The sequence below is a fragment of the Pan troglodytes genome, chromosome 9 (genome assembly GCF_028858775.2).
Source record: "Pan troglodytes isolate AG18354 chromosome 9, NHGRI_mPanTro3-v2.0_pri, whole genome shotgun sequence".
In the NCBI taxonomy this organism is placed as follows: domain Eukaryota; kingdom Metazoa; phylum Chordata; class Mammalia; order Primates; family Hominidae; genus Pan; species Pan troglodytes.
The window spans coordinates 109,642,609-109,654,380 of NC_072407.2; the positions used below are offsets into that span (position 1 = coordinate 109,642,609).

At 40.9% G+C, this 11,772-nt stretch overlaps 1 protein-coding gene across 4 annotated transcripts in view; it reads left to right on the plus strand.

Moving 5' to 3' along the window:
- ELMOD1 (ELMO domain containing 1) overlaps positions 1–10,897 on the plus strand; it is a 75,659-nt gene extending 64,762 nt beyond the window's left edge. For all 4 annotated transcript variants that reach the window (XM_016921918.4, XM_016921917.4, XM_016921920.4 and 1 more), the window contains 2 exons: positions 65–198; positions 9,171–10,897. In XM_016921918.4, coding sequence (XP_016777407.1) covers positions 65–198; positions 9,171–9,343 — 307 coding nt within the window. In that variant the 3' untranslated portion in view covers positions 9,344–10,897. The remainder of the gene's footprint in view (positions 1–64; positions 199–9,170) is intronic.
- Positions 10,898–11,772: the final 875 nt, after the last annotated feature.

Below are 11,772 nucleotides of genomic sequence, written 5' to 3' on the forward strand. Positions count from 1 at the left end.
CTAATGGGAAATGCTTATTTCTTCTATGTGACACACAGTTGGTTTTGTGGTTTATACTTTATAGGTACTCATTTGCAATTGTGGGCATCAATATAACTGACCTGGCATATAATCTACTGGTCAGCGGAGCTCTAAAAACCCATTTCTACAATATCGCCCCAGAAGCTCCAACATTGTCTCACTTTCAGCAAACATTCTGTAAGTATCCTGTTGTATAATTATCAATATAGGTTTCTACGCTGGGCACGGTGGCTCACCCCTGTAATCCCAGCACTTTGGGAGGCCAAGGCGAGTGGATTCCTGAGCTCAGGAGTTCAAGACCAGCTTGGCCAGCATGGTGAAACCCCATCTGTACTAAAAATACAAAAATTAGCCAGGCATGGTGATGCGCACCTGTAATCCCAGCTACTTGGGAGGCTGAGGCAGGATAATTACTTGAACCCAGGAGATGGAGGTTGCAGTGAGCCGAGATCATGCCACTGCACTCCAGCCTGGACAACGGAGTGAGACTCCATCTCAAAAAAAATTATATATATGTATATTATATATATAATATATATATATATAATATATATTATATATTTATATATATAATATATATTATATATTTATATATATAATATATATTATATATTTATATATATATAATATATATAGAGAGAGAGAGAGAAAGAGAGAGAGATTTCTGTAGAACACTCCAGACAAGGATCAAAGCTGAGAGATCTTTGTGATTTGGCTGCTTTGGAGCCTTTGAACTTCCTCTTTTGGTTCTGATTTTTTTGTTTTCTCATTCAAAAATCTACACTTATATTTTCAGGCATGGTAAATTCTTCTCTTTCCTGCTCTTGCATAATCTTCAGTGTATCCCCTTCTGGTCTGACTCAAAGACATCATGGGTGTTTCTCTCCCTCTGATCCTCATGGCATAGCACTTAAGAGTGCAGGTTCCGAAGATAGCCTGAGTTAATTCTCAGATCTATGTTTTAGCAGAAATGAAATCTCCAAGAAGGATTAGAAGATTAAGTTGAAACTCTCCTAGAAAGTAGAACAAAAAGGCATAGATGAAAAATAGAAAATAAAAAAGGTTGTCAAATTAACGGATCACTCTGTGAAGTCTTATATTTGAATAAAAGAAGTGCCAGAAAAATAGTGGTGAAAACTAAGGAAGGGGAATCAAAGAAATAAATTAAGAAAAATTTTCAGAACTGAAGTATGAGTTTTCATACCCAAAGTAATAAGCACCTACATAATAGATTAATGTATACCCACACCAAGGTTCTAATCATTGTGAAATTTAATGATACTGGAAAGAGATGACCCCGAAAACTTCCAAAGCTGTCACAATGAATTGGGAATCAAGATGACATTGGACTTCTCAACAGCAACATTGTATTCTAAAAAATAGAATATTGGCTTCAAAAGTTAAGAGAGACTGGGCACTGCACATCACACCTGTAATCCCAGCAGTTTGGGAGGCTGAGGCGGGAAGATTACTTGAGCCCAGGAGTTTGAGACCAGCCCAGGCAACATAGCGAGACCCTGACTCTACAAAAAATAAAACATTAGCCAGCTGTAGTCCCAGCCACTCAAGAGGCTGAGGTGAGAAGATCGCTTGAGCCCAAGGAGGCCAAGGCTGCTATGAGCTATGATTGTGCCACTGCACTCCAGCCTGGGTGACAGAGCAAGACCCCATCTCAATCAATCAGTCAATCAAAGTTAAGAGAATATCTTTTAAAACTAAGAGAATATGATTACCAGTTTAGAATTTTACACCCAGTATAACTTACTACCTTACCAATCAAGTATGGGAATAGAATAAAGACAGTTTCTTAATGCAAGGTCGTAAACATTTTACTTCTCTGTACCTTTATCAGGAAGCTTATTTCCACAAAATAAGAGAGTAATCCTAAAGGAATAAATGGGGTCTAGAAAACAGGAAATCTATCCCAGGAGAACAGTGAAGGGAAAGCCCAAAATATCTGTGCAATTGGCTGCAAATAATAAATTTAGATTCTAGAAGGTCAGAAGGCCGTGGGAGAGACTCTTTGAAGAACATGAAATTGACAGAATATTACCATGTTTGAACACATTGAGAAGACATTGGCATATACAGAAGATAGTTTAGGCTTAAATTAAGGGGGAAGCCAGGCAAATAAACAAAAGAAGGCAGTTATTAATACAAAGTAAAGAAAAGGATGAGAAAATAAGTGACTATGTGGCTGGGGTGAGTGAGCGGGAGCTAAATCTTTATCTCCTATAAAGAAAAAAAATTTTTAATCAAGTAATGGAAAGCATGTTGATTAGAGCTATGAAGATCAATAACCAAAATAATCAGCTAAAAGAATTGAAATGTTGCTTTAGGAAAGCAGAAATTAGGGCAGGAGACTGCTTTTTTTTGTTTTGGGGGTTTTTTTTGGTTTTTCGTTTTTGTAACAAGACTTATTAAACTATTTGATTCTGAACAATGTGCATGTATAACTTAGATAAAAATGAAAAGTAAATTATAAACACATATACTTTACAACTTGTTAATGGAAAATGTAAGTCCCTTACATACATTATCACAGCTCCTGCTTTGATAATTGGATGATTATATTCACTCCTATAAAAATTCTGAGCATCTCCAACAAATATGATTGAGATTTTACTATAGATTAGGTTCTATGCTGAGGAAGACAGGCATTTAAACAAATACTTAAAATGTAGTGGGTCCAGCATTATCTTAAGGGAAACAAAAAAGTCTTTAAAAAAATAAAATGTAGTGGGAAAATTTAGTAATTGAGGAAGTAAAGGTACTGCTTCTAAAAACTGGAAAAGTTGCCGGCACAGTGGCTCACACCTGTAATCCCAGCACTTTGGGAGGCCAAGAAGGGCAGATCACTTGAGGTCAGGAGTTCAAGACCAGCCTGATCAAAAGGGTGAAACCCTGTCTTTATGAAAAATACAAAAATTAGCCAGGTGTGATGGCGCACGCCTGTAAGCCCAGCTACTCGGGAGGCTGAGGCACGAGAATCTCTTGAAACCAGGAGGTGGAGGTTGTAGTGAGCTGAGATTGTGCCACTGCACTCCAGCCTGGGCGACAGAGTGAGACTGCATCTCATAAATAAATAAATATTGAAAAAGTCTGTGGCTGCCTTAGCTCATTCAGCCTGGAAGTCAGGGAAGTTTCTCCAAAGCAAATGCCACTTTTGAAGAGACCAAAAGGATGAGTGGCAGGAAATAAGGCAATGGTGGCTGAGTGGTCCGGTGAAGGCCATAAAGCAAAAGAGTATGTGGATTTAAGAAATAGAGCATAGGGTTTGCTGGGTGGTGACTAGAGATGGCACTGGAAGCCTAAGAGCAGGTTGGAGGGCAGTCCTGAAGAGCTCTGCAAGCCACGTCAAACAGCATCAACATCCAGATAAAGAATGCCTCTTGCCGTGTTTCCCTGGCCCCTTATACTTGCCCTGTTCTGTATTTACCATGCTCATTAGGGAAATCAGGGAAGTAGTTTTGAGGGAAGGTAGAGTGAGTTTAGTTTTAGGCATACTGAGGGTGAGCTGTTCTTGGGAAATCCATATGGAGCTGCAGAGTGGGCATTCTCATAATGTAGGGCTCTGGAGTGCTGAAGGATTAGAAAGGGTCAATCTACAGATTTGTGGTTCATCAGCACCTGGGAGAATATCAGAGCCACACAGTGGGGGAGCACTCCCAGGAAAGAGTCAAAGTTAGAATCGTAAAGAATTGGCATTTAAGGGCAGGTTTCACTGCTGTATCCTCAACACAAAGCCTGGTACAGGGTAAAGGTGCTCAGTAACTAGACGGGGGTTGGGTGGGTGGGTGGATGGATGGATGGATGGACGGACGGATGGATGGATGGATGGATGGATGGCTAAAATACTGGCTGATGTTTTTTACAGGAGAAAGGAGAGTCTAGTTTCTGTGGGAAATTTTATCCTTAGGCCAGGCACGGTGGCTCACACCTGTAATCCCAGCACTTTGGGAGGCTGAGGCAGGACCATTACTTGAGCCCAGAAGTTTGAGACCAACCTGGGTAACATGGTGAAACCCCATCTCTACAAAAGAAAAAAAGTATTAGTCTTGGCCTGGATTGATACGCTTCCAAGAGAATCCTAGCCCAGATGAGCAAGTATGCAATAGGATTACATATTTCCGAAGGCCCTCATCAGGTTTTGGAAGCAGCAGCAATCCCCCTATGGATTGTGGTGTATGTAGGCAGAGGGGCTCAGGCCTCTCTAAGGGAAACAAACTGTGCCCTAGATTCATTGTTCCTCAATCAGACATGATCAGTTCTGCACGTCTCCTCTGTAATATTCTTGCAATTACCTGTGTCCTTGCATATGTCTCTGCTCTCTACTAACCGAATGCAGTGAAGCAAAACCAAGACATTCAAGCAGCAACAAATATGCTGCAGGCTGGAGTCAGGGAGCCAAATTAGTATTCAAAACAAGTATTCCATCTAGGTAGAAGAATAGAAGAATATAATAGCTCCATCCTTCTGACGTTACAGTATCATTTGGTGAACACTGAGCTGCCAAGGTACTATGTTACAAAAATTGCATTCAGTCTAAAGCTCCACTGAACACACAGCCCCATTGAAATGGAGTGAGGTTAGGTGTAATGAGCAGAAGGGAAAGTACAAAGGCCAGAAGGGGAAAAGCAAACTATTTTTTTCTTTGACCTCCAAAAGAAGGAACTATTCCGTAGGAATAAGAACCAGAGGAACAGAATGTACTGGAAAAGGCAGCCTATTGCCGTGGTGAAAAGTCAGCTGGTTTCAGGCCCTCGTTTCCAGCTTCCAGCTGTACCTGTTATTGTAGACCATTCAAGGAACTCATCTAAGCCCAATATCTGCATCTGAAAGATGGAGATGTAATATCTGTGTTACCTACTCCACAAAGCTGTTATAAGAATGCAATGAGATGGTGGAAAATAGCCTGGCCTCTGTTTTCTCCCTCTCCTTTCCATGCCACTTTGTTAGCTTCCATAGCGAACAAATCATCAGCTGCAATTATACTCCTGTTTGCCTCTCTCCAATAGACCCAGCATTAGGGAGCACAGGAAGTCTGCCTTTTTCTTCATCTGCAATACCTAGTACTGTGTCTGTTTCATATTTGTTCATCGGCAGATGAGTTAACTGACAGATCAGACCAAATGAATTTTTGAACACTGTAATTTATATAAGTGAGTGGAGTTTTATGATTATAATATGCACCTTGGAAGCCAGACCACCATTTCTGCATTTTGATTAAGATCATGTTACACAGTCTTTAATTATTTTCCTGATGGGATAGAGAAAGAGAGTCCCAGGGAATCAGTCTTCAATCTTCGGAGGAAGAATCCTGAGCATGGTGTCAGATTATGAGCCAGCCCCTCCTCTACCCTTACCCAAGCCCTTTAAACCTTTCAAGATGTTTTTCTATAATTGTGTGTAAGGTAGGAAAATGGGGAAACCAAATGAATCCACATTCTTCTGTAACTGTGCCACACTACATCACCTTTAGAGTGAGTTGCCAATATTCCTGCACATTGTAGAAAGGTGAACATTTTTGTATATTGCAGAAAAATGAATTCTTCATTAAAAGATGATTTTTCATATTGCCTGTTTATCATTGTCAACAGAAGAAAAGATGCTGTCACTCATGAAATACTAATGAGATACATTATCGATTATTTTAATTCATAGTATTGGAAACCTGACTCTATGTACAAAATAGCTGTGTTTATTTGAGCTCAGAGACCAGTCAGGAAAATTTATGTATGTATTTTATATAGTAAGGAAAGAAGGATTTATAAATTATCATAGATTTATTTTAGAACCATAAAAATTATATTTAGAAGGAAGCCAAGGAAGCTTTCTTTTTAAAAAGAGAATCTTCTTGACCAAAGTTCTCAACTTTAGTGACACAAGTTTCATCTTATTGAATTGCAAGTCTGGTTAAATCTGGGAGGATCTGCATTTTTAACAAGTACCCCAGATCATTCTTGGAATATTTTAGAAGTCTGCCCAGTCACTGAAATGGACAGGTGATTGAATTCTTTTGGTTGGCTGAATAAGATACTGAGATCAGAGGAAACAAGTTTCTGTTGATGTGCACATTTTTCCATACATAGCTAGTATGACAACCAAATGACAAACAGGCTCCAAATCATGGCATATGAGAAATGATGAGGAGAAGCAGTGAAAGAGAAAAGCTCGGGGCATAAAGCACACTTCAAACACTTGAGTTGGGGAAGGATTGAAGTTGTTCTGTGAAATACAGGGCAACAGATTTAGGCCCAGAATGAGGAAGAACCTTTATTTGTTTGTTTGTTTTTTAGAGACAGAGTCTCTCTCTCTCTTGCTCAGGCTGGAGTGCGGTGGCACCATCCTAGCTCACTGCAGCCTCAAACTCCTGGGCTCAAGTGATCCTCCTGCCTCAGCCTCCCAAGTAGCTGGGACTACAGGTGCAAGCCACCATAGCTAGCTTATTCTAAAAAGTTTTTTGTGGCCAGGCACGGTGGCTCACGCCTGTAATCCCAGCATTTTGGGAGGCCGAGGCGGGCGGATCACTTGAGGTTGGGAGTTCGAGACCAGCCTGACCAACATGGAGAAACCCTGTCTCTACTAAAAATACAAAATCAACCAGGCGTGGTGGCGCATGCCTGTAATCCCAGCTACTCAGGAGGCTGAGGCAGGAGAATCGCTTGAACCCGGGAGGCAGAGGTTGTGGTGAGCCAAGATCGTGCCATTGCACTCCAGCCTGGGCAACAAGAGCGAAACTCTGTCTCAAAAAAAAAAAAAATTTTTGTAAGCCAGGCGTGGTGGCTCACACCTGTAATCCCAGCACTTTGGGTGGCCGAGGCAGGTGGATCACTTGGGGTTAGGAGTTCAAGACCAACCTGGCCAACATGGTGAAACCCCATCTCTACCAAAAATACAAAAATGAGCCAGGCATGGTGGCACACGCTCGAATTGCTTGAACCTGGGAGGTGGAGGCTGCAGTGAGCTGAGATTCGCCACTGTGCTCCAGCCTGGACAACAGAGCGAGACCCTGTCTCAAAAAAAATTTTTTTTGTAGAAAGGGGATCTTCCTGTGTTGCCCAGCCTGGCCTCAAACCCCTGGCCTCAAGTGATCCTCCTGCCTTGGCTTTCTAAAGTGTTGAGATTACAGGTGTGAGCCACAGTGCCTGGCAAGAAACAAGCTTTTAAGAATCAGGTTCTTCATCCAAGGAACAAACAGTCAGTGTTGTCACCAGAGAAGTTCAAGCCTAAATGCTGCCTCCGGGAATCCAAGCATCAGATGAAGAGAGACAGAGGAGATGGCTTCTGGGGTGACTGATACTTCCGATTTGGGCCTTTTCTGATGTGTTCAGGTTCCCATGACAGTGATAGTGGGGCCCTGGCTTGTGTAACCTCAAGGCCAGTAGGGTGATGGTTGGTGTGTACCCTCATCAGAAATGTTAAAAACAGTCAATTCTAGTGTGTGAAGGGCCCAAAGGCAGGCTAGTCCTAAAAGAAATGGCATAAGCCAGGCACAGTGGCATGTGCCTGTAGTCCCAGCTATTTGGGTGGCTGAGGCAGCAGGATCACATGAGGCCAGGAGTTCAAGGACAGCCTGAGCAACATTGCAAGATCTTTCCTCTAAAAAATTAATAAACTTAAAAAAAAAAAAAGAAATGAAAGAGTCAACCCAACCCTCCTTCTCCTATATTTACAGAGAGACCACATACTTAAACAAATATAAGCATGCTTAACAACGTAATGAGACAAGTAACCAGAGGGAAGGGTCTGTGGAAGTGGACCAGCAGCTGGCCATGTGTGTTGGGGGCAGTGAAGGTCACTCCTAATTTTGTATTAAAATAAAATACGAGTAAAGATTTTTAAAAATGCATGAAATTATGTTGAGCATTTTTCCATACATAGCTAGTTACCAGAAAAACAAAAAGTATTGATTTTTTTGTACTATTAGAATTAAGTGTGTTTATTCCAAATTCTCTTCTCATCCTCCCCTTCCCCATTTTCATTTACGCATGCAGGTGGAAAAGCAAGGATTCAAACCAGGTTTCTGGCTCCACAATCCTGTCTTCTATTTTCTACCTCCTTCTAACGTTAAGACAAAGAAAATTTTGCATAATCTTTGTTTTTCTTTTGTCTTCTTTTTCTCCTTTTGAGACAGGTATCACTCTGTCACCGAGGCTGGAGTGCAGTGGCGCAATCACAGCTCACTGCAGCCTCGACCTCCTGAGCTCAGGTGATCCACCTCAGCCTCCCAAACAACTGGGACTACAGGCATGTGCCACCATGCCTGGCTGTTTTTCTTTTTTTAAAACTAGGATTACTTCCTTAAGTACTTTTCTTTCTAACACATAGAGACACCTGAGCTTGTTGTAGTTTACTACCTACAAGTATCTAGTATTAAAAAAAAAAACACTATGCATATTTCAATACTAAATGTGGTAGATAAAAATAATTAAACAAATGTGGTAGTGGGAGGGGGCATAATGGGGAACAAAGCACAATGAATAGGTTCTTATATCAAATACTTAACATTTATTCCCCAAATTGTTTCAATCCAGATCACTCGTGGATAGCATTTTTGAGACACCAAAGGATTTGAATATGAAATTATTGCTTCAGAGCAAGGAAGTCTTATTAACAATTTCATGTGGTTTAACGACCAGTCTGTGTTGTTCAGGGTTGATTTACAATTTTTATTGTCTCATAATAGAGTGTCAGAATGCATTTGTTTTGATTTGTCGGGGTAATTTAAAACTTTAGTTATATCAAATATCAAGAGAATAAAGTCCGAGTGGGGTGATTTTGAAAAGTTGGACCGTTACATTAATTTAATTAGGAGGAGAAGGATGAAGTAGTCACTGTCAGCCTTTCAGAAAATGTTCCCGATGCGATTCATACTCAAGAGATGGCAGAACTGATTTGTCTTCCTGCTTGGGAAGAGAGAATGATTCCAGGGCCAATTGCAAAAAGCTTGCAGATTGGTAGGCTTCAACTGCACTGATTTTAAAGAATAATCTTAAACAGTGGTATTTTCTAGATTTTGACGTCTTCTTTGAGCTCCACGGTCGCTGTGGCTTGGTTCAGCATCTTCCTCAGCATTCAGAATGATTTTGAATGTGATTAAGGATTTTTTTTCTCCTGCATTCTTATCATTGTATTGTCTCCAACAGGCTATTTGATGCATGAATTTCATAAGTTTTGGATCGAAGAGGACCCCATGGACATAATGGAATTTAATCGTGTGAGGGAGAAATTCCGCAAGAGGATCATCAAACAGCTGCAGAACCCAGACATGGCACTGTGCCCACATTTTGCTGCCTCGGAAGGTTTAATCAACATGTAGTTGCCCACGCTGGTTTTAATGGATACCCTGGAACACTGCCTCATTGTCTTGTTAGATCTCTGCTTAGGTCGCAGCTCACGCATTGAATGCACACAGTGATTGTATGCATGCCTTTTGGTACAGTGTTTTCATCTCTTGGTCATAATTCCGAGATCCCCAGAGACCACTGTTTCTGGAGTATCTGTCATCCAGTGACTGCTCATATTGTGGCATTATGCAGTGTTACATCTTGCCTTGATACCCAGGTATGGAGAGAGTTTTCTATTTTTTTAGACTTTTTTTCCTCTCCCTCATAATTCAGCATTAAAGAATTGTATTTCTCTAGCTGTATTTTGTATGTAAGAGGTTTAACTGAATCTCATTCTGTGAAAGCCTTTTAATTTATTGATATGTTTCATGACTACTGCTGCTAGCTTTTCAAGCCAGGTTCATGCTTGGACCTCATTCTGATAAAGTATAAGACTTTAAAATAATACAAAACAGGGCCGGGCACAGTGGCTCACACCTGTAATCCCAGCACTTTGGGGAGCTGAGGCGGGTGGATCACGAGGTCAAGAGATCGAGACCATCCTGGCCAACATGGTGAAACCCCGTCTCTACTAAAAATAACAAAAATTAGCTGGGCGTGGTGGTGGGTGCCTGTAATCCCAGCTACTCGGGAGGCTGAGGCAGGAGAATCGCTTGAACCCGGGAGGTGGAGGTTACAGTGAGCCGAGATCATACCACTGCACTCCAGCCTGGCGACAGAGCAAGACTCCATCTCAAAAATAAATAAATAAATAAATAAATAAAATAGTACAGACAGACACATGATAAGCCAAACTGTTCCTGCAAACATAGCTATGCTTCATGAGGCTTACAAGAAGTAACTTTAGGTAGGAGCTGTTTTTGTTTGAAGTACTGCAGAATTATATTGTAACTTCCCCTCACCCCAGTTGCAATTGTGTCATAGTCATCTGTATATCAAACTATTTTATTCCCATAACTTCATTGGCTTGGATGCCTAAGTGTATGATGCTTGAAGCCTCAGAAAAGAAATAAGCATATTTCAAAAGCTGCAAAAGGTTTTTCACTGCCTGCCTCTTGCGGAACTGGGTTACACCCTGGCACTGTTCTGATCCAAGCATATTTGCTTGGGGAACTAAGTGCTGACTAGTTTGTTTTCTATGTCAAGGGGCAATATTAAAAAACAATTTGCAAGAAAATGTGTTTCAAGAGAGCAACCTAAGCTAAGTCACTCTGTGATATTTCTTGAAAATAACGACCTTGTCTTGTATCAGTGGAAGAAGTAAGTTGCTTAGAAAGAGAAAAGTCAAATTGTTCCAGAACTGCTAAAAATCATTTTAAAAACCGTGATTTAGTTTGGAATTATGATTGTAGTCTGTTGAATAGTATTTACCATGGCATTTCATACCCATGGTATTTTATACCTTCTGACTATCAATTTTAGTATTATTAGATGTTTGTGTAACCACTTGCTTATTTAAATGAATTTTGAGTACTGCCTAATTGTCAGTTATATGAATAAATTACATGTCATTCTACTGTAACGTATATTGGATTTCATATTAATATTTTTGTGCTCGTACAGCTTCTGAATATGCAAATATGTGAGTGAATGGAATGTCAAAGACAGACAACCTGGAGCTGACTATAAATCACACCATCATTCAGAGTCAGCAGGTTCACAACTTCCTAGGAAACCTGGCTTGGCTGTTGCTAGATAAAGCAGAAACATTAACTACCCATTGTTTTCTTGGCCTTTCTCTCCCTTCTGGGTTTGTATTATCCTTTCCCTTTCAGCCATGTACCAGGTGGCAGCATTTTGCATTGCCTTTCTTATGGTCCTGTGTCCCTTCTTAGAATGCGGAAGGGAAAGAGTTGATTAGCACATGGTGGATACCATGAGTAATGACAAGAATGTATATTCCTCTCTCAAGTAAGGGAGAACTTGTCAACCTAGTTCCTCAGGCCTGCCTGAGGAGCCCTGAATTTCCACCGTAGCTGCAGCTGCTGTAGATGAAGGCATTATTCCACATGCAGTCCAGCCTTTGCCAGCCACATGTGCTCATCGTCTCTTTTTATCCATTGTGGTCCCGTGTCACTGTCACGGCTTGACAGCATGTGGCACTTACACCAGCTTGCGTCTCTTCTGTTCAGATAGAGATAGTTGACGCCAACAAAGCTAAGAGTTTCCCCTCTCAGCTCCTAGGATGGTTTCTTTCTATTGTATTTGAACATGGCTGCACAATCTTAGGATGAACAAGCTGTGACAGCTCCTTTGAGCTCTGAGTATTATTAGATTTCTCATTCACACCACTTTGTGGAAGATGCATTCCACCCAGTCACACAAAGTGAGGTGAGAAAAAGAAGAGGAGAGGTTTCAAAAGCATCAACAACATGTGGAGTGTGTGTGTGTGTGTGTGTGT